At 40.1% G+C, this 22481-nt stretch overlaps 2 protein-coding genes across 3 annotated transcripts; one reads left to right on the top strand and one right to left on the bottom strand.

Annotated features, from left to right (window-relative positions):
- Positions 1-20: 20 nt before the first annotated feature.
- On the bottom strand, positions 21-2261 carry LOC143205785 (uncharacterized). 2 transcript variants are annotated; one of them, XR_013007907.1, is made up of 3 exons: positions 761-1412; positions 639-701; positions 433-514 (listed from the first exon to the last, which is right to left on the bottom strand). XR_013007907.1 is itself a non-coding variant. In XM_076418818.1 (2 exons), exon 1 carries the CDS (start codon positions 1279-1281, stop codon positions 766-768), a length of 516 nt encoding a protein of 171 aa, XP_076274933.1. In that variant the 5' UTR covers positions 1282-2261; the 3' UTR covers positions 21-701; positions 761-765. The 2 variants fall into 2 exon arrangements, 1 of the variants encoding a protein (XP_076274933.1); XM_076418818.1 differs by having other exon boundaries at positions 21-701; positions 761-2261.
- Positions 138-1807, top strand: LOC143205792 (uncharacterized). The gene is made up of 2 exons (XM_076418829.1): positions 138-861; positions 1015-1807. The coding sequence occupies exon 1, from the start codon at positions 138-140 to the stop codon at positions 462-464; it is 327 nt and encodes a 108-aa protein (XP_076274944.1). The 3' UTR covers positions 465-861; positions 1015-1807.
- Positions 2262-22481: the final 20220 nt, after the last annotated feature.

Below are 22481 nucleotides of genomic sequence, written 5' to 3'. Positions count from 1 at the left end.
TTGGCCCCCCTTGCGCTGGCAGTCTGGTTGTAGACGTTCATGGAACGTCACTCGTGGTGGCAACCAGTTGGTTGACCCTTGGTGTCACCGTGCTTGGTGATTCTGTAGTGGTCTCTTGGCTGGGCAGCTGGTCTGCGATGGCTCCACAAGGTTGGTGGTTCGTACGTGTGGCCCCCTTGGTTGGCTGCACGTCTGCTGCGTGGCCCCTGTTTATGGACTGCCCGTTGTGGCCCCCAGGTTGGTGGGACGCTCATTGTGAACGTTCCTGGTTGACGGAACGCTCGTTGTGGCCCCCTCAGATTGACGGCCAGTTCGTTGTGGGCCCCTCAGGTTGGTGGGCAGCTCGTTGTGGACCTTCTAGGTTGAAGGAACGCTCGTTGTGGACCTTCTCTGTAAGAGAAACGCTCGTTGTGGACCCCAGGCTGGTGGGCGGCTCGTTGTGGACCCCCCCCCCCCCAGGTTAGTGGGCAGCTCGTTGTGGATCTTCTAGGTTGAAGGAACGCTCGTTGTGGACCTTCTCTGTAAGAGAAACGCTCGTTGTGGACCCCAGGCTGGTGGGCGGCTCGTTGTGGACCCCCCCCAGGTTAGTGGGCAGCTCGTTGTGGACCTTCTAGGTTGAAGGAGCGCTCGTTGTGGACCCCAGATTGGTGGGCGGCTCGTTGTGGACCCCCCCTCAGGTTGGTGGGCAGCTCATTGTGGACCTTCCATGTTGAAGGAACGCTCGTTGTGGCCCCCAGATTGGTGGGCGGCTCGTGTGGACCCCCCTCAGGTTGGTGGGCAGCTCGTTGTGGACCTTCCATGTTGAAGGGACGCTCGTTGTGGCCCCCAGATTGGTGGGCGGCTCGTTGTGGACCCCCTCAGGTTGGTGGGCAGCTCATTGTGGACCTTCCATGTTGAAGGAATGCTCGTTGTGGCCCCCAGATTGGTGGGCGGCTCGTTGTGGACCCCCCTCAGGTTGGTGGGCAGCTCGTTGTGGACCTTCCATGTTGAAGGAACGCTCGTTGTGGCCCCCAGGTTGGTGGGCGGCTCGTTGTGGATTTCTCGAGTTGACGTCACACCTGTTGTGCGACCGTCAGGTAGGCGGCAAGCAGGTTGCAGGCTTCGCGTTGATTGCGGACCCCAGGTAGGCGGCACGACGGTTGCACGCCCGTCAGGTAGGCGGCATGCATGTTGCGGGCCCTTCGAAGAAGCTGCACGCTGACTGCAGACCCCAGGTAGGCGGCACGCTCGTCTGGTAGGCGTCATGTCGTGGAACACCCAGGTTGGTGGGCAGCTTGTCATGGCTCCCCAGATTGACGTCGACCTTGTTTACATACCTGATACAAAGTCTGCGAACTAGTGGTGAAGTCCCAGTGGCACCCCTCTTGTTAGTGCACCTCGTACTGTCTCTCATGATGCAGGCCTAGTTGGCGCCTATCCTGTTGATGTACCCCTTCCTGTCTCTCATCGTGCAGGACTGCTAGGTGGCGTCAATCTTGTTGGTATACCTGGTGTTGTCTTTCACTATAGCGAACTTGTGTAGTTCACCATGTCTGTGGCCTGCCAGTTGCGAATTGTTGTATCACAGGTTATTGCTCTCTATGTAGGCTAATTCGCTGTTCCACATCATGGCGACTTGCTGGTGTACCTCATTGTCATGTCTATCGATTTGCAACAGAACCCTTGTGGAAAAAAAAAACAGATGAATCAGAAAAATATAATTTTCAAATTTATCTACTCCCTATAATAAATAGAAAGTACGTCTGTTGCACTTGAAGACGTTGTTGCTTGTAAAAAAAAAATAAAAAAAATAAATAAAAAAAAAATATTTTACCAGATCCGGTCCTGTGCCATTGTGCCCAGAGGCGGACAATCAATTTGCATCGCCTATTACCTAGAACTAATTCGCTACGCCGAATTTTTTTCAACATTTCTTTTTCAGAATTTAAAGAAAGTTCCCTTTTCTTCCTACAGTGTAATTAAAATGTTTTAAATTCATACCTGCATCCTTTGTTTACGTTTCACCCATTTCGGCGCCATTTTGTGGCTTGGGTACGCGCCGATGTTTGTTTACATTATGTTATTTTCGTGTTAATGGCTAATTACTAATTAATAATCAAACTGCCCTTGTGGCGATTGATCTAAAACAATAGTGTTTTAATAATATTCCTTTGTATTACCTTGTTCGCCTCATGGATTCTAGCTTGCGTCGTTTACACACTAAACACTACTTCAAACAATCACTATAAATCACTGTGCACGCGTTGTTCTTTATCCCACTTCTGATTTGTTAGAACCGATTGTGTAGAATCGATTTGGTGAAGGTTTTTGGGCAATTAAAACACTGGATTCAACTGAGTCTCTCTCTATTTATTTCGACAAACATTTCGGTCAAAGCCCCAACACAGAATGAATCAAGATGGCGGGATCTTCATCCTGCCCGGATGGCATTAGTGCGAGCATGCGCCGTAGCGTTTATTATAATTTACAGGAAACTACTTTAATATCAACTATGTCATATATATACCGACAGAGGGCGTTAGATGTAGGCGCATCCACCCAATTATTTATATATCCAACAATTGACAAGAAACCTTACATCTTTGTCTAACATCACGAATGTAATAAAACCGATTGATTTTGACGTGCATTTGACTGATAATAGTAATTACTATTTTCAGTCGCTATTTTTTATGTTTCGACTGTTTTCAGTGGATAGTTCCCAACGCTAGTAGTTATTTTCGGTTATGGAATTGTGACCTTCTTGACGGGTGCGATTACAACAAATTAAATACTGGTCAAACTTAACTGTTTATTAAATGTATACGCAAATACAAGCACAAACGACCTAAAAAAATAGGAAAAACAGCGCAGAAAGTGGTTACCCCCTACTGATGGTTAATTATGGGAATTTCGGTTGCCTAACGGGTAAAGAGATCGTCTAAAATCAAGTCGGTCGATAGGACCATCTTTCGCATAGATGGCGGCGCATAAATTGTCACCATGCCCCATGAATATATGGTTGCCTAAATTAATGTTACAATAGTGGCCTTGAAATAAGGAATTGTATCAACGCTACGGCACATGCTGGTGTCAATGTCACCCCACCCAAGCTATAGCTTTAAGCGGGTTGTTTGAAATTACAAATACAGTTGAATCCAGTGTTTTAATTGCCCATCGTCTTCACCGAACCGATTCTAACAATTATCAAAATCGTTGAACTTTTATCATTTACATAATTTTATTAATTTATCTAATGTTTATAACAATTCCCCTCATTTCATGCATCACTTTACACGTATCATTTATCACTTATTGTCAATTGGAGACATTTAAGTTCCTAATTATTACCTTATTTCCGCCAATCGGTTCTACATTACCTATATTTCATATGAAGGAAAATAACAACAGAAATTGATATACATTTATTTAGAAATCTATTAATTTCCCTCTCATTATTTTTAGTTATAACATTAAATAGAACAAACAAACAGAGAGAACGAACATTTTATTTTAATAAATTATAATTGCATATATATGACAATATGAATATGAAGACACATTGGCCCTATGGCTTGCAGGTGCATCTAACATTTTAATAAAACTATTATAATATATAGTAGGAGTACGACCTAATTTTAACAGTTCTTTTCTACGAGTTTCAAATTTATAGGAGGTGAAAGGTGCGATGAGTGAGACATATCGACATAGCGGTTTATATTAAAGCATATTTGTGCTGGCATTATCATCTTCTACTCAATTCGACAAGTCGCAATGCAGTAATTTTAGAGTAAAATAACTATTTTGCGGTTTTCAACAAAATATTAAACGAATATTTAAGAAGATGTGTGATAGAAGTATGAATTGCACCGGATGGTTGCGAGAGTGAAAACGGACCTAGTAGTCCAGTAATTATAATTTGGCTATAAAACAGTATTTAGGATGAACACCACTGAAAAGCAGTAACGATGTGGTCATTAGATGTAATTATTCGAATAAAATTAATTACTAAATATATTATATTGCAATCCTAATCGGCGATTAACCAAAATATCAAGATCAAGCTTTCTATGCTATTAAGTAATATTATTTCGAAAAAAATAATATGGAGGGGGCTTCCTCAGGTGTAGCATTCACGGAGAGGCTACAACCGTGAAACCCTTTTGAACGAAAGCCAACGGTAAGTTGCGCAAAAATGGTAAAAAGTAACTAAAATCTGCACACTCGATATTCGATAGAATGGGAAAGCTTCCCTTGCAATTCGGGCGACAATATCGTGGTATTCAGTTGGTCCTCTCATTCGCATCTCTCGCTGAAATGATGAATGATGATGTACTTTGACAAGCATATTTCAATTAACACTGCCATGTCTAACGATGATAATGCGTTCATATACACAGTCAGTTCGGTTCCAACATTCATGGGGTGGAGACGTATTTTCAATACGCTCCAAGCTCTAGAAAGATACCTTTAAAAAAATATTATATATTTGAGTTTTAAAAACGCATAAAATAAAATATTAAAAATCTAAAAATAGCATACTACAGCGATTCAATCAAATCTCCTGCATACTTTGATATAAGATTAGAACAATCAGCAATAACGTAAACTCCACCATCAGAATAGACTACAGTCATTAACAAAAATGATTGAGAGGCCCAGAAGAAGAAATCGCGGGGAAGCAAACAAGGCTCAGTGACTATTGGTTATAAAAACATTAGAGACAAAAAACAGCTTTAACAACCTGTCGGAATAAATTGGAGAATTTTGTTTTGGAAGACTTGAAGACGTTCCACCTAGCTAGGTGAGACGTATTTTAGATAGACACTGGAGCCGCATAGAACGACTGATCGAACCAGCATCTTGTACAGGAGAGATTTTATAGATAGAGGAAGCCTGCTGGCCCGGTTGATAAGCGGGAACAGCAAAGTAACAATACCTTGCCCTTTATGGAGGGACTTTTGAATGTGGGAATTCCACCTAAATTTGCGATCGAAGACAAGACCGATATAGGTGGCTTCTTCTGACCATGGGATTTCGGCATTCTCGATTTTAAGACGCGAAATGCTCGGTGCAATGCTTTTTGTGGAAAAAGATGGCCTGGGTTTTCTGTGGGTTGACCTGCAACCTCCAGAGATGTAACCACTGGACCGTCTCATCGAGTTGTGTTTGGAGTCTGCTTCGGATATGCGCTGTTACTCTTGAAGAAGCAAAGTATGCAGTGTCGCCTGCGTAAAAAGCAGCCTCAACTTGTGGTCTCCTAGTGATATCTGAAAGAAAAATATTAAATAGGGCGGGTGCCAGGGGGAGCCTTGTGGAACTCCTGCATCGATGGTTTTCCGGCTAGAGAGAATATCTTTAATCTTCACCTGGAACGATCGTCCTGACAGAAATTGTCAAAGGCTTTGGTTAGGTCCAAGAATACTGCTCCAAGTCTCTCACGAAGGGTGAAAGTGAATTGGTGTAGTGGAAGTGCAGGGTGAATCAAATTTACAAGAAAATTAAAGTTTTCTGATAAATTTGAATCAGAATAGAATCTAATTATCAGATACTATTCGGACTATTTTGTTCTCTTGTGTAATCGTGCAGTTTGATTGCCAAAATTAAGCCTGTACAGAGGAGAAAGAGGATAAACAAAGGACTTTAGGAGGGTGAAACCTATCCGAAAACAAAGAGTGAGTGTGTGCACAGTGATTGTGTATGCAAAACAGTGACCAGTGCGAAGGTCGGTAACCAAGTGGCGACAAGTCAAAGGAGAACGAAGCGCTGGAATCAAGGTAAGTGATAGTCAATAAGGATTAAGTAACGCAGTGTTGTGTAATTACAGTCCCATACACAGTTTTTAAATTTTTTTAAATTCTAAATTTATATAAAAACAAAAACCAGCAAATTTATCCGGCTTTAATAACGCAATCAGACATTAAGATCTCATTAAATATTTGGGAAATTCCACAACGTGCGTCACCGATCATCAAAGTCGGGGTGGAGTTTTATTATACAGATAGCAATAATAATAAATATATACTGCTAATTCATCATTAAACTTTAATTAAATTCAGTAATAATCAAATTAATCTTTACGGCTAGCAATATAAATATACACTATTAATTCATCATAAAATTCTATTTAAACTCTTATATAAAGTTTATAACAGGGCGGTATTGGGATACGATCAACAGTATATTACATTATTGTACGTGGGAAAACCCATTAAGGGCGTGACCCAACATTAAATTAATTAAAAAGGCGGTGTTGGGTTACTAATATAACTAGCGGTAAGGAGGTCACAATGGCCTCTAAAGAAGCGACCGCAGAGGCCACCTCGGCCTCAATTAATGAGGGAGACTGGTTTAACAACCCATCCCTAATCAAAATAAGGGCGGCAACAGAGCCGACAGAAGGCAGCCCAAGAAGAACGAGGTCGCAGACCACGGATGAAAGAAAATCCGTGGAAAATAACGACGCGGCTGAAGAAATAACACACGAGGAGCAGCTGGAGGAGCTGAAAAGTATGTCGGTTAAAAGCTTGGTAGAGCTGTCGGAGAGGCAGGCCGAAAGGATGAGGCAATTAATCACGCGGGAAAACCCGTTGGCTAAAAAATTAGCCTTCACCAAAGCCGACGCTAAAACAGTTGGGAGGAAAATTGGCCTACTCTTAAAGGTCATATTTGTAATGTCCATGGAGCTGGACATTAAAAGAAAATCCGAGGAGGCCAACAAGGGATTGGAAAGCTTGGAAGAATCCATCGGCAAAAAGAGGGAGAGAATGGACAAGAAGAGGGAGAGTAGGATGGCTAGACTGGAAAAACTCATCGCAAAACCAAAACCTGACGAATCCACCTCCACAAACGATAAAAATAAACAAAATGAGCCCGCGAAAACCGCCAAACCTACCAAGACGCCCAGCAATGAAAAGGGGATGGTGACGAAAGGAACGACAAAAAAAGACGACAATTGACAGAACGAAAAGAACGCTCAGCTATGCCAACGTAGCGGCCAAGCCAGGAAAAAACTGGACCACACCGCCGAAAGAGATGGCGAAGGAGGAGCTGATCATTAAAATCAGCAAAAAATCAGGGGAAGAGGCAAAGAAGGAGCTCAAAATTACACTGACCCACCACGAGATACAGGGTGGATTTAAGCAGCTTAGGACCCTGAAGAACGGCACTATCATTATGTCGTGCCATGACGAGGAACAAAGGAGAAGAGTTTCGGAAAAATTAAAAAAGAGCGGGAACGCAAATATTAAAAACGGAGCCACCAGAAACCCCAGAATCGAAATAAGGGGAATCATAAAGGGAACGAAAAGCGATTAATTAATCGCTGATATTGTCAAGGAGAATGAGTGCATCCGAACAGCACTCCAGGGTCAAACAATAGAGGGACCAATAAGGACAATATGCACCTTTAACGGAGCCAAGAGGGACACGTGGATGATTGAACTCGGCCCAAATCTGTTCAAGGCCATCATGAAACAGGGCCGCATCATGGTTGACACGATGGCACACAAGATCACGGAACACGATGAACCAATGCGGTGCTACAGATGCTGCAAGTTCGGCCATACAGCAAAGAATTGCAAAACAAAGGAACTCACCTGCTACGTATGCGGTGGTGATCATGAAGGGAAGACGTGCAAAGCCACGAAGAAGAGCTGCACAAACTGTACAAAAGCAGGTACAAAGGCGGGAAACAATCACAGGGCCACTGACTACCAATACTCAGTATATAAAAAACAACAGGGAGAATTAAAAAGAAGAACCAACTACGGATGGTAATGAAAATCCTTCAAGTCAACGTGGGAAAAGGAATCAGTGCAATCGCACTGGTAAGGGAAAAAGCGGCAAGAGATGGATTGGAGGTAGTCCTAATCCAGGAACCAACGCCGAGGAAGCAGGCATGGGAAGGTTGGAAACTCATGAGAAAGATGACGGGAAACAAACCCCAAATCTGGACCAGAGAAGAAATCCAGTCCCTACTGATAGAGGAGTTGTCAACAAAAAATGTGACAACAATCGCAATAGACGACGTCTTGATCACAAACGTCTACGAGGAACCAGGCGAGAGGGCACTGAAAAGTTTAGACGAACTCACCGCCGGAATAAACAGATACCGAGGCAAATGGATAGTCGCCGGGGACTTCAACGCAAAACACACGTTGTGGGGAGCTCCAGAAGCTCACCAAGAGGTGAGGAACTTCTAGACTGAGCAATCAGTCCTAGAGCTCGCAGAAGGAGACTACACGGTGCCCAGCTTCGATTGTAATAGGGGCACAGGGCACATGGACCTCACGTGTAGTAGGGGAATAAACGTGGGAGAATGGAAAATCAAAGGTGACGAGGAAACACTAAGCGACCACAAATATATCGAATATCGAGTGGCGAGCGGAAATGGGAAAACCAACCCAAGAAAAAGGGTAAGATGGGATTTCGCCGGCACCGATTGGGATCTGGTCAGGGTAAAACTGGAAGAAATAGAGACTAATATCGGACAAACAGTAACACACGAAGTGATTGAGGAGCAGGCGGCCAGTTTTCAGAAAGTCATACAGGCAGCAGGAAGACTGGTAAAACGAAAAACCATCATGGTAAAAAATGGTAATGAATGGTGGGACGGGCAGTGTGCGGAACATAAACGAACACTAACTGTACTGAAGAGGAGAATAAGAAGAAGCACGGACAATTAACAAATAGTGAATGAGTACAACGAACGGAAGAGAGAGTATCGGAAAATGATACGAGAAAAGAAAACCGAGCACGGCAGTCAGGCGATTAACAACCTGATAGAAACAAACTCGTGGGACGGTATTTGGGAAGCTATCAGAAGAATGGGCATAAGAAGAGGCGAAGTGGTAGCAACGCCTGAAGACGCAACACTGGAGGCAAGAGAAGCAGCCGAAAAACAAAGAGTGGAGAAATACCAGCAATGGACCTGGAGGAAACAGAGCGAACTCGCGAAGTCATAAGCGCGGTCATGAGCGAGGAATGACCGAGTACGGGGACTGGCGAGGCAGAAATAACCGAAGGAGAAATCGAATCGGTTATAGAGAACATGAGAAACCGAAAGGCAGAAGGGGAAGACCGCATACCAAACGAGCTCCTGAAGAATGTCTAGATCTCGAAAAAACACGAGTTCCTGACGCTGTACAGGAATTGTTACAACGCGGGATACTTTCCTAAGATATGGAAAACGGCTAAACTGTGCTGGTTAAACAAAAGCGACGGAGGCGAACGACCCGTCAGCCTTCTACCATCGCTAGGAAAAGTACTAGACAAAATACTTAATCAGAGACTACTGGCAATGGCGGAGGAGATGGAGCTACATGACTCAAGGCAGTACGGCTTCAGAAAAAACAGGTCAACCGTACAAGCCGTGAGTGATCTACTGAAATGGATCAACACCGAAAAAGAACAAGGGAAACACGTTCTAATGGTGACGCTGGACCTCCGAAACGCTTTCAACTGAGCAACCTAGGTAGAGATATTGGAAGAACTGCGAAGAAGCAGAATAAATAAGAAAATGGCAAGATCAATAGCCAGCTTCTTGACGGGAAGGAAAATCATCAGCAACCAGGTGGCAATGGAAATTGACAAGGGATGTCCGCAAGGGTCAAGCTTAGGGTCAACGGTATGGCTGCTGGGCATGAACAGCTGATTCCGCAAAGTCTCTGAATCGGAAGTAGGGGACTGCGGAATGAGAATTCAGGCATTCGCGGACGACCAGGTGATTGCTCTCATCAATAAATACATCAGAAACAGGCTGGACCTTGCCTGGAACAACTGTTGGGAAAATTGCCAAAAATGGGCCTACGGGGCAGGAGCAGAATACAACAAGGAAAAGACTGAGGCTTGCTGTTTCTCGAGCAAGAAAAACAGCAGACCACCGACGGTCAAACTTGGCGAAGACATCATCCAGGTCAAAGATACAATAAAGTATCTGGGTGTGACAATTGACAGGAAACAGCAGTATATACAACACATACAGCTGTTGAGGAGAAAAACAGAAAAGTTGATGTGCCGGCTCTGGGGAATACTGCGCAGAAGAAGCGACCCTAGGGCACCAGAGGTCATGCGTCAAATATACTACAGGGTTATAAAACCCGCAGTATTATACGGCTCAGAAATATGGGGATACAGGGCCTCGATGGGAAGGGCTAGGACAGCGTTAGCAGCAGCACAAAGAACTGCACTGTTAGCAATCAAAGGCGCCCATCGAACCACATCGAATGATGCTCTGCAGGTAATAGCTGGAACACCACCCCAATACCTGGAAGACGAGATCCAGGGGTGGGCTGCATAAAAATACGGATACCCCAATGGGCCAAAAGGATTAGAACCAAAGAAATTGCCATGGCCATGGGAGGAACCGTGGGAAAATCGGACAAATAGCGTCGGAAACACCAAGATATGGACAGACGCTAGTGCCAAGGAAGAAAAAGCAGGCATAGGAATAGTGATTTGGACAGGAACAAGTGCCCAGGAAGAGATAAGTCTAAGGATAAAAGACGAATCGAGCTCCAGAGCGGCAGAATTCGTGGCGGTACAGAAAGCCATAGAACTGGTACGGAACAGAAGCCTACTAGGACCAATCAGCATTCGAACGGACAGTAGAATGTCCATATAGTGGGCCGAGCACGCAAACACACGAAATAAGGATATAATGCAAATCAAAGCAAATTTGCTAGAGTTGCAGAAAAGCGGTAGTGAAATATCGCTAAAATGGTGTCGGAAAATGACAACGAAGGAAATGATAACCGCAGACAGACTCGCGAGAGAAGCCACTGCAAACGAAGGAATAGGACTGGAAAACCACGGATGGATCAGCACCAGAATCATCAATAGAATCAAGGAAGGAGAAGTAAAAAGAAGATGGCGAATGCATTGGGAGCAATCCATTAAAGGAAGAACCCTCTACAAATACTGCCAACAAGTGGGGAGAGGAAATATAGGACTGAGCAGGAAGGCTGTGCAATTGATGACGGGACACGGAAATATGCAAGCCTACCTGCACAGATTTAAATTAAAGGAGATCCATATACTCTGTGAGTGTCGCATAGGTCCAGAAGACACGACGCATATATTGGAGACATGCGAAATTGGGAAAAGGGTAGAGGCCCGAAACAGGCATCGGACAGCCGACGGGAACTACCAGTTAAGGAACGCAGAGGGAATAGTAAACAAGGAAACCGTCACAGAGATCAACGCGTGGTCCGACACGGTAATCGATTATGAGGAAAATTATAGCCAGGATGCTGGCGTGCAAGAAAGCGGCCAGTTAGAGATCAGTGAGGAAATATGACAGAGAATTACCGAATGAAGTGCGCAATATCGTCGCGACGTGGCAGAAAAGGCGCTCGGAGACCAGTCCATGAACCGTTCCCGAGACTTACGTAGGAAAGACCAGCTTAGAGCTTTTACAAGCACCAGAGCCATAGACAAATGGTCTACAATTCAGTAGGCTGATAGGTCTGTAGTCATGTGGATGGAAAGTATTGCAGCCCCAGAATGGCCTTGATGATATTACTTAGTTCGGCGAGCTGCTTTTTATTCCGAATCTTGCTGATCATTTGCGTGAGTATTTTAGGGGTGACTAGATGGTTTAAAAGATAACTTGGAGGCACTTGAGAACGAACGGAGTTGGAATTCCTAACGATTCCGTCGTTCTCAGCAGCGATTATATTTGTAGCAGGAGGGAGGCGTTCCATTTGGGCCTCATAGGTTTTAGCGAGGAGCTCGGCCTTTTCGTAGTCAGTGACTGCAAAAGTTCCTGTCTCCGCTGACTTTAGGGGGGGTATGACGTTTTGCGCATTCGCCACGGGGCTTTTAGAGAGTCGCCAGAAAGTTGCGGGGCCAGACAGCCTTTGGTCCGCTAGAAATGAGTTCCATTTCTCGGATCGCCAGGCTTTAATGGATTCCTTCACTTCTCGTTTTACTCTGTTGGCCTCCCTTTTGTCTGCCGAGTTGAGGGTGGCACGAGTTCTACGATAGAGACGATTTTTGAGTCGGATCTGCGACTTGATGCCTTCAGGAACTGGCTCACTTTGAGTGTTTGAAAATGATTGAACTTCGAATGATGAATTCTGATAGGCGGACTGGATGTCTCGAGTTAGCTTCGACACGGCACGCTCGAGTTGGTCAGGTCGATCAATCTTCGGGATTGGACCAGATTCCAAGAGAATTTGCTGATATCTCTTTCAGTCGGTTTTCTTTCTGATTCGATAGTTAATATAATCGGACGATGGTCCGAATGTAACTCGTCGGGAACTTGTACATCAGAAGGACGATTGATGTTCCGGAGAATGAAAAAATCTAGAATGCGTGGAGTGCCCCGTTGTCCAATAGCGGGCTGATGGGTAGGCTCATCCGGCAGGGCGAGACCAAGCCCTAAGTTTGCACTCAGTGCTGCGATATCGTTGCCTGCTCGATTTGCGCGCTCGCAATCGAACATGGGATGGTGAGCGTTGAAGTCTCCAGCGATTATGTTTGAAGATGGGCCGTCGAAGAACGTTTTGAAGGCAAACGAGTCATGCGTGGAGTATTTCCTGTACAGAGAGTTGATCACGATTGGACGATCCTGAGTTTCCACCTGGATAGAGGTGGACCCGATATTTGGTGACGATACAATTGAAGTCAGAAGGTTGTGTTTAATTCTCTTTTTGATTAGGATAGCAGTTTCGCCACCGCGAGTTGGGATACGGTCATTCTTGTAAACCGTGTACTTTAGAAGGGAAAAACGATGAGAATGTTTTAGGGGAGTATCCTGGATAAGTGCTATATCGACGCCTGAAGACGAAAGAACGAGGTCCAGCTCCACTTTTTTATCGCGTAAGCTGTTGGCGTTCCACGACATGATTTAAGCACTTTGGAAGCAGCCATTTTGACGAGTAAACAACTGCTGAAGGCTAGACGGGAAAGGGGGGTTGCTGCTTAGACGACTACATTAGGAAATAATTGTTGGGATTGAAAGAACTGCAGGATGCATCTGAGCATCTGCTGCAGTGTGAAGGTAGTTGGAAGACCCGCTGGCAGTGCATAAGGTTGCATTCGGGCAGGGGCTGGGATATTGGCGGGAGCCGGTCGGTTGGAGGAGGCCAGCTTTTGAGCTAACCTCCTTCCTTCTTGGTTGCTCCACTCAGAATTTGTGTTGCCGGAGGCTGGTCTGGATTGGATTGGTCTAAGATTCCTGGGAGCAGGTCGACAGCTACAGCCTGTGTAATTAGCTGTGTGTGGGTCTCCACAATTGCTGCATTTAGGTGGCTCCTCGCGTACCTTGGTGCACGAACGGGTTTCATGGTGTCCGGCGCATTTGACACACCGGGGAGGCACTCTATAACGAGAGCTGGAATGGCCAAACAAGTTGCAGTTGTAGCACTGCACAGGCTGGCCGTACGCTTGCTGGAGTTCGACTTTCACGATTGACAGGCCTATTTTGGTGAGATTAATGATATTCCTTTCTAATATAAGGCAGAAGTCGACTGGAAGGAACAAGTTAAGAAGACTGCAGTGGTGATCATTTAGTTATGATAACTCAGTGAAACCAGAAGGCCATGGACTAATGTAAGGCGGAAGTGGACTTGAAGGAGAAAGTTATGAAGAATGGTATGGTAATCGACTAGGATATTTTAATGGATTCATGCTATTTGATAAAAACAACCCAGAGGCACGGAAGAAATTCTTTTGAAGAGAAATACATGTGTATGTTTGGCAGCCCAAGAACAAACTATATAATCGATATTAAATTGGACAGTGTTTTGGCGACTATTTGTATGATATAGTTCAAAGTTTTTTTTTTGCTCAAAGAGAGAATTGTTTTTAAGTAGAAAACTAACAGTTACCTTTGTTTATCACATAATCGTGTAGATTCATTTGATTAAATTATTAATTAAAGTTAAATTCTGGCAATACTGAAATAGAATAGTTTTAAGTTCGAACAAATTTGTATGTACAATGTAATAGTTTTGTTCTGGCAATTTAAATGTACTTTTGTAATCTTTGTTTACAATCTTAATTAGGTTAAGTTATATAGTACATTTAAATTTAGGGTTTCACGGTTGCAGCCTTTCCGTGAATGCTACACCTGAGGAAGCCCCCTCCATATTGTTTTATTCGAAATGATATTACTTAATAGCATAAAAATCCTGATCTTGATATTTTGGTTAATCGCCGATTAGAATTGCAATATAATATTTTTATTAATTAATATTATTCGAATAATTACATCTAATGACCACATTGTTACTGCTTTTCAGTGGTGTTCATCCTAAACACTGTTTTATAGCAAAATTATAATTACTGGACTACTAGGTCCGTTTTCACTCTCGCACACATCTGGTGCAATTCGTACTTCTATCTCACATCTTCTTAAATATTCGTTTAATATTTTGTTGAGAACGGAAAAATAGTTACTCTACTCTAAAATTACTGTTCGGCGCCTTGTCGAATAGGGAGTAGAAGATGATAATGCCAGCATAAATATGCTTTAATATAAACCCCTATGTCTATATGTCTCGCTCATCGTACCTTTCGGCCTCATAAAAATTTGAAACTCGTAGAAAAAAACTGTAAAAATTAGGTTCTACTCTCCTATTATATGTTATAATAGTTTTCTTAAAATGTTAGATGCACCTGCAAGCCATAGGGCTGATGTGTCTTCATATTTATATTGCCATATATATGCAATTATAACTTTTTAAAATAAAATGTTCGTTCTCTCTGTTTGTTTGTTCTATTTAATGTTATAACTAAAAATAATGAGAAGGAAATTAATAGATTTCTAAATAAATGTATATCAATTTCTGTTGTTATTTTCCTTCGTATGAAATATAGGTAATGTAGAACCGTTTGGCGGAACTAAAATGTTTCCAATAGACAATAATTGATAAGTGATACGTGTAAAGTGATGCATGAAATAAGGGGAATTGTTACAAACATTAGTTAAATTAATAAAATTATGCAAATGATAAACGTTCAATGATTTTGATAATTGTTAGAACCGGTTCGGTGAAGGTGATGGGCAATTAAAACACTGGATTCAACTGTATTTGTAATTCACAAACAACTCGCTTAAATCTATAGCTCGGGTGGGGTGACTTTGACACCAGCATGTGCCGTAGCGTTGTTACAATTCTATATTTCAAAGCGACTATTGTAATATTAATTTAGGCAACCACATATTCATGGCGCATGGTGACAATTTATGCGCCGCCATCTGATTGTCTTTAAATACCGCTACATATAAACCAATCAAATGCTTCTATTTTCAATCTAGATACATACACGTTCATTCGTTAAATATAAATACTGTTAGCTGCCACTAAATAATATTGACATTCCAGTTTTTATTCTTAGTCTGTATACATAGTGCAATTTAATAGTAGGTAGGTGATTTAATACAAAACTATCATGAATTACTCTCATGATAATAATTATATGCGTACTTCTGCGTACACATCAATTTTGAGTGAAATTTTTGAAAGCAACAGTAAAAACTTAAATCAAAATACCAGTACACCTTTGGCAAAAGAAAATGAACCTAACAAGTTTCCAAGTATTATTTAAATAGTACATCTTACTTAATGGCTACTCAAAATTTCCATTATAGATTTTAATGACCCACAAAATGATCTGAATTCCGTCAACAACATTTATAATCCATCCCAGGGCGAAAGTTCTAATCCATATCTATTTACCATGCACCAAACCGCAAACAGGTTTATTCTATATGCAGATAATACGCTATACATATTTATTAAAGCTAAAGAGTTAAGAAATATTAGCATTAGTCAAAGTTGGAATAAATGGGTATTTTCTCCGTATACCGAAAAAAAAATTATTTACTACAGTCAGGTTGGGGTTATTTTAACAGTTTTTTTTATTCAATAGCGTTTCAAATTATACAGATTAATTATTTCATATTATTTATATAACAATTTACTACATTTTAGATTGGTAAACAAATTAAATTATTGTATTACGCTGAAAAGGAACAAATGATAGCTGGTATTGCAGAATATCAGGGCATGATTAAAGATCATAATCTAAGCAAACCTACGGCCTCCATCAAGTGGATATTCAATAAGCGCATTAAACAAAAGAGAATAATGTAAGATAATCTGAAAAACAATCAGATACAGCAACAAAATTCATTTTTAAATTTCAGACACATCGTTAATCCTTATAATTCAGGAACGCCTATAGTGTTATCCAAAGATGGAGCTGTGATAAGGCAAGACGTCGCACAAAGCTTGATTGAAATGTTTACCGATGCAGAATGACAAGAGCAAATTTGAATTTTATAGTGTTATATTAGTTTAGAATATTTATAACAGTTGTTTGTAATCATTATTATACATAGTAATGTAATATGACGAAATTATGTAATATAATGGTTATGGTTATTATTGTTAATAAATATTGTTGTATTGTTATAATTAATATAACTAAATGACACTGTCGCTAAGTACGAATATTGTAAATAATTACCATATATATCTATAAATATATATAGTTGCTTGATGATGTGATCTAATCATAGGTATATATAAAACTGACGAAATATAATCACCTTATTACTACTTAACTATAACAGTACCAATGCTTATTTAAGTTATATAATATCCGATTAGTAGGTGCTAATGTCTTGCTATTCAACACTCCTCGATACCATGAGGTAACGTAATTCCCTTATAAATATTACGTTATTTAAAACTTTATAGGACACCAATTTTGAGTAATAGGTCAATAATCTAAAACATATCAAAAGTAATATAAGTAGTGTTAAAAATTCATTCCAAATGTTCCGGTATACATATGACTGGATATACACAAACACCATATATTATATATATATCGCATAATTAATATTAATACAGGTTGAACATAAATAGCGTTTCTATTTCCATTCAAATATATTCTAAAAATACGGCAGATAAGTGATCTAATTAATACAGTACACAACTTTGCAGTGTACCGCCATCTTTCGGTATCAATGGACCAAAGGAGACTGTTATGGACCCATTCCGTGGTGCTGGCCTCGCTCATTTATGTTGACTTACTATTTAGTTGCTGCACATGATCCTGTCTTGGATTCGTATTCTAACACGGTAATCCTGCTAGCTGAGGCGTCCTTGCACCATATACCAAAAGACTAAAAGATAAAAAACATTTGTTTAGAAATCAGTTATTATTAATAATAGCGTTGGAATATCTGAAATGAAATATGTCAAAAAATCAAGTGCTGAAAAATTCTAAAATAAGATCGCTTAAAAGTATATGTTAACAATAATAGTACAAAAGTACGTTTTATGCTGGATAATCTCAAAAACAATTTGCCTAAATATCAATTGTTTTTAATAACAGTACAAAAGCTGGAAAAATATTTAATGAAATATGTTTAAAGATCAAATGTAATCAATAATAGTACGAGAGCTGAAACATCTGAATAATATTAGCCTAAAATTCTATTGTTCCTTATAGCAGTGTAATAGCAAAGAAATCTGAAATGAAATATGTCTAATTATCAATAAAATATTGTTAATAATAGCACGAGCGTTAAAAAATCTGTTATGAAAAATTCCAAATAAACAAATTTTATCAAAATAGTATAATTATTGAAAACTGAAATCAAATTTACCTAAACATCAATTGTTAACAACAGAGCTGGAACTGACAAATCGGAAAGAAAATGATGGTATAGTAAATGATCAGATAATTAAAATTCATTGCATTTGCAAAATAATTTCTATAGTGGGTGCACCCACACTTTTTTTTTCACCAGCGGTCCTCTCTCCCTTTCCTTCGCAGCGTTCCACCAAAGGTACTGCCTCTCACACAATTTTTCTTTAGTCTGGGAATACATACTGATCTATTAATCCCGCACATAATCACTCTGCTTGAGCACCAGCTACCACAACAGTACAGTAGCTATAAAGCAATATGCAAATTAAAACTATATCAAGCATATCCAATGCAAGATGCAATTATTAAAAAAAATTTAATGATATCAAAAATTTATCTGGAGTTAAATTTGATAAATAATTTAATTATTAATAAAATTTTATCGTATAGTGATAGATCCGTCCAAGTTAAATTTGTACAATTTTTTTTTTAAGTTTACATAAAACCTAATACCAGTGGTGATATATTCTGCTAATACTGACCAGCCAAAATCGAAATGCAAAAAGTATACCCTGAACAGAAAATTTACATGAATTGCAATTTTTGCAACATTAAAATTAAAATGTGATATCGCCTATAGTAGAAACTCTAAATTGTATTATGATGCATAATTAACTACAACATTCCCAAAGATTACTATTGTATTACGTCTGTTCAACCTCCATTACATATTGTGATTACACTTTTACATAACTGTAAAGGAAATTTTCTGCATTCAACTGTACCAATCTCCGACGAATACTCGTCGAATGAAAATTTCAACGCCCACTGACCACAAGACCGACTTCGATTATACTACCATTGGAGAATATAAATATATTTATAACATCAGTATAACATCACGAATGTAATAAATCAATCGAAGCGTGCATTTGACTGATAATAGTAATTACTATTTTCAGTCGTAATTTTTTTAATATCGACCTTTCGACTGTTTTGCCACAATCGACTGTTTAGACTGTTTTCATTCGATAGTTCCAACGCTAGTAGTTATTTTCGGTTATATATATATATATATATATATATATATATATATATATATATATATATATATATGTATATATATATATATATATATATATATATATATATATATATATATATATATATATATATGTATATATATATATATATATATATATATATATATATATATATATATATATATATATATATATATATGTATATATATATATATATATATATATATATATATATATATATATATATATATATATGTATATATATATATATATATATATATATATATATATGTATATATGTATATATATATATTGGAACTTCTACAATCTGCCCTTGTGCAATAAGTATTATTGTTTGGTTTGCGTTATGTAATATAACCATACTAACATGTAGAGTTAGTAGTCTGCTGTACAACTTATAATCTAAACCTTGTTCTAGATACTATTCTAACTCCAATTAAAAATAATCACTAATTTTCAAGTCTCTCCTAACTTATTCTAACTAACTAACGCACACATTTACGGTTTGGCGAGTGCATTAGTATGCACTAATATTCTTCCGGAGTACTTCGCACTAGCACTTCGAATTACACTCGTTATGGGTTCTATGTGTATATCGCATTGAATTAATTTGTTGGACACCTAATATGGGGCATTGACGACGACTCGCAACATTTTATTCTGGAACCTCTGGAGGATATCTATGTTAGATTTGCAAGTAGTACCCCACAGTTCAATACCATAGGTCCAGATGGGCCTAAGTATTGATTTATACGACAAAAACCTTGTTATCTAATGATAATTTAGATTTACGCCCTATCAGCCAATACGTTTGGTTTAGTTTAAGCCCAAGCTGTTTGCGTTCTGTCACTATATGTTTTTCCAAGTCAGACGTCGATCAAAATGTATTCCCAGATAGTTAACGTTATCTGCTCGCGGAAACTTATGATTATTCAATTTTACTGAGAGACAGGTTCTTCTGCAAAGGGTGAATGATATATGGGTTGATTTTGCCTCATTTGATTTGATACCCCAGGTTTTCAACCACAATTCGAATTTGTTAAGAAGTTGGAGGTTTTTGTGGCTGATATTGGATCCTCGTGTGACCGCTGTATCGTCAGTATATGTTGCGACAGTAATGTTTTGTGAGGCCTGTGGTTCAGCTGTATACATAAGATATAACAATGGACCGAGAACACTGCCCTGCGGAACACCCGAATATATAGGCTGTAGGTCAATGTATTCGTCACCATGTTTGACAATAAAATGTCTGTCTGAGAGGTACGATTTCAGCAATTACAAGTGCGTATGGAGCAAAAGATTTTTCAATTTAACATGCAGTCCAGTGTGCCACACTTTGTCGAGGGCCTGAAAAAAATCGAAAAATGAAGCTTATCATTTAAGTTTTTGTTAATTTGGTTGACTACTCTATGTATGTGTTCTGTTGTTCCGTATTTATTACGCAAGCCAAATTGATGGTCTTGAATAACATTTATCTCCTCTGCGATTAATTTTAATCTATTAATGTATAGTTTTTCGAAAAGTTTTGAGATGACAGGTAACAGGCTCATAGGATAAGAGGAGACGTCTTATTATTTTTCCAATGATTCAAAGTCATAATGATTTGAGCCACTTTCCAGATGCTAGGAAATTAATTAAGTCTTAGCATGGCATTAAATATGAATGTTTTTAATTTGATGCACTTTCCTGAGAATTCTTTCAAGATTTTTTTAGCAATTAGGTCAAAACTGGGAGCTTTTCTATAATAATTTTTTTTAGGTATTATTTGTTTAACATCTTTAACAGTAAATTCCTTAAGATCCTTTTGAAACGGAGTGTTAAGAAATTCCATTATGTTATTTTCTTCTGTTGCGGGTATTTCAAATGGGTACGTTTTAAATACGGTTTTTAAGTGTTTAGAGAAAACTTCTGCTTTACCTTTGTCATTCCTATCCCATGTATTGTTAATTTTAATGATAAATTTAGTGATAACAAACTGTCTGATTTTTCTCTAAATAATTGCCAGTTGGTTTTTTTGTTATGCTAATAAAGTGATTTTGTTTAGTTGAGATATTTGAGTTCACTGTTATAATAACTGGTGAGTGGTCAGATGATAGATCGGGGCATGATACTGCTTTGCACGTTTTGTTATTAATATTTTTCGTAACACAAAAGTCTATGGTATCGGGAATTTTATTTCTACCTGACGGCCAATATGTTGGCTCACCAGTAGATATATTCTTTATATTATGGGCCTTCATTGTTTTGATCAATTATCTGTCTTTTGATGTTCTTAGTCTAGAAACCTACATAACATGTTTTGTAGTGTAGTCTCCCACGGTAACGAACCTATTACCCAGCGTGAAGAGAAACCCCGTGTGCCCAGAAGAAGCCGTGGTATTGTGCTGCCTTGTTGTGTTTAGGTGGACAATATATAGCATTAATTGTTAATGGCCCATGCACTTATTCAATAGTTAGACTGGTGGCTTCTAAATATTTCTCACTGAATTTCTCTCTTTCACGGTGCCTTATATTTCACTGATCATTATAGATGTTCCTCCATTTGCTTCACCATCTGGGTGTTTTGTGTGATACAGCTTGTATTTCGGAATCTATAAATATTTTTATCCGTGAAATGTGTTTCGGATACCATCATGATATCAATATTTTGTTCATACAAAAACCAAGTGATGTATTGGTGCTTTAGACGAGTTAGATGGTATGGGCTGTTTTGGTGGCTGTAAATTTCTTTTTTCTGTCAGTGCTAAATAGAGTTTGTGTTGCAACGCTTTATGGACTAGGCATTCCCTATGGCGCAATTTATTTTGTCGTCACGTGTTTTGCGTATGCAATTATTGGTCGCATAACGATGCGACGAAATGAACGAAATGCGCAGGGGAGCGTATTTTACGCATCTGTACAACTTGCGACTGTTTGTCTTAGTATGCCCATATGCTTGGAATCTGGCGCATTGTTGAATGAGTTTTGCGCATTGTTGTTTCGGAGTTCCGTGCTAGCTCTCGAAGAGAACGGTCGTGTCCGGTCCGCCGAACCTACCTGCGCCTCCGAGAATCACCCGAAACTTTCTCTAAGACGGTCGATCCGTTATCACGTTTCCATCAGTGCCTACTTAAAAAAAAGCGTCTGTAAGCGCCGAAAAGGCGCATTTACAGACAACGTTTAACGTTTGCAAACGCCGGAAAGCGTTTTACAAGGGGGGCAATGGCGTCCCGCACGCCAGAGCCAGCACCGTCTTCAGAAAGTTGCCGTCAAAAACCGACAAATGTGCCGATGATAGCCCTGACGATGCCCGGATGATGGGTCCTGTACTCATCCAGTATTTAAAAAATTAAAAGGCAGAGCTCAAAATTGAGGTTACTCAACTGCGAATATTGCTAACAAAGCAAGGAGACGAGCTCTCCGCAATGCGGATGATGCTACCAGACGTCCTCACTAAACCCACCCCGGCGCAGTTAGTACATCAATCTCAAGAGATACCAAATGAAATCACATCTCAACGGCTAGAAAATGAAGATCCGGATCATGGATTCACCGTGGTGGGAAAGAGGAGCCCCATCACCCCACCACAACCAAGTCAGCTGTCGAAGGCCGTCGATAAGGCTAGACATGCAGCTGCAACCAAGCCAGCTGCCAAGCCGTCCACCCAACCTATCCAGCAGAGAACCAAGGCCAACTCGCATCCATCAACCTCCAGAAATGCCGTCAGATCAGCGTCCGCCAAGCCGCTAACTAAGACAGCTACCCAGCCAACGCCCAAACCACCGGCCGTCAAGACTACCTAGCCTATTCAGGTAAGTAGCCAGGCTATTAATTCACTAAACA

Source organism: Rhynchophorus ferrugineus, unplaced genomic scaffold, assembly GCF_030347505.1.
Source record: "Rhynchophorus ferrugineus isolate W39M unplaced genomic scaffold, kcgeb_rfMv2 rfM17, whole genome shotgun sequence".
Taxonomy (NCBI): domain Eukaryota; kingdom Metazoa; phylum Arthropoda; class Insecta; order Coleoptera; family Curculionidae; genus Rhynchophorus; species Rhynchophorus ferrugineus.
Note: the sequence above shows the minus strand (reverse complement) of the source record. Positions and strands in the feature narration are given on the sequence as shown.

Bases quoted from the DNA above. Each gene is read 5' to 3' on its own strand.
- LOC143205792 (XM_076418829.1), top strand. From the start codon at position 138: ATGGCTCCACAAGGTTGGTGGTTCGTACGTGTGGCCCCCTTGGTTGGC.
- LOC143205785 (XM_076418818.1), bottom strand. From the start codon at position 1,281: ATGACAAGCTGCCCACCAACCTGGGTGTTCCACGACATGACGCCTACC.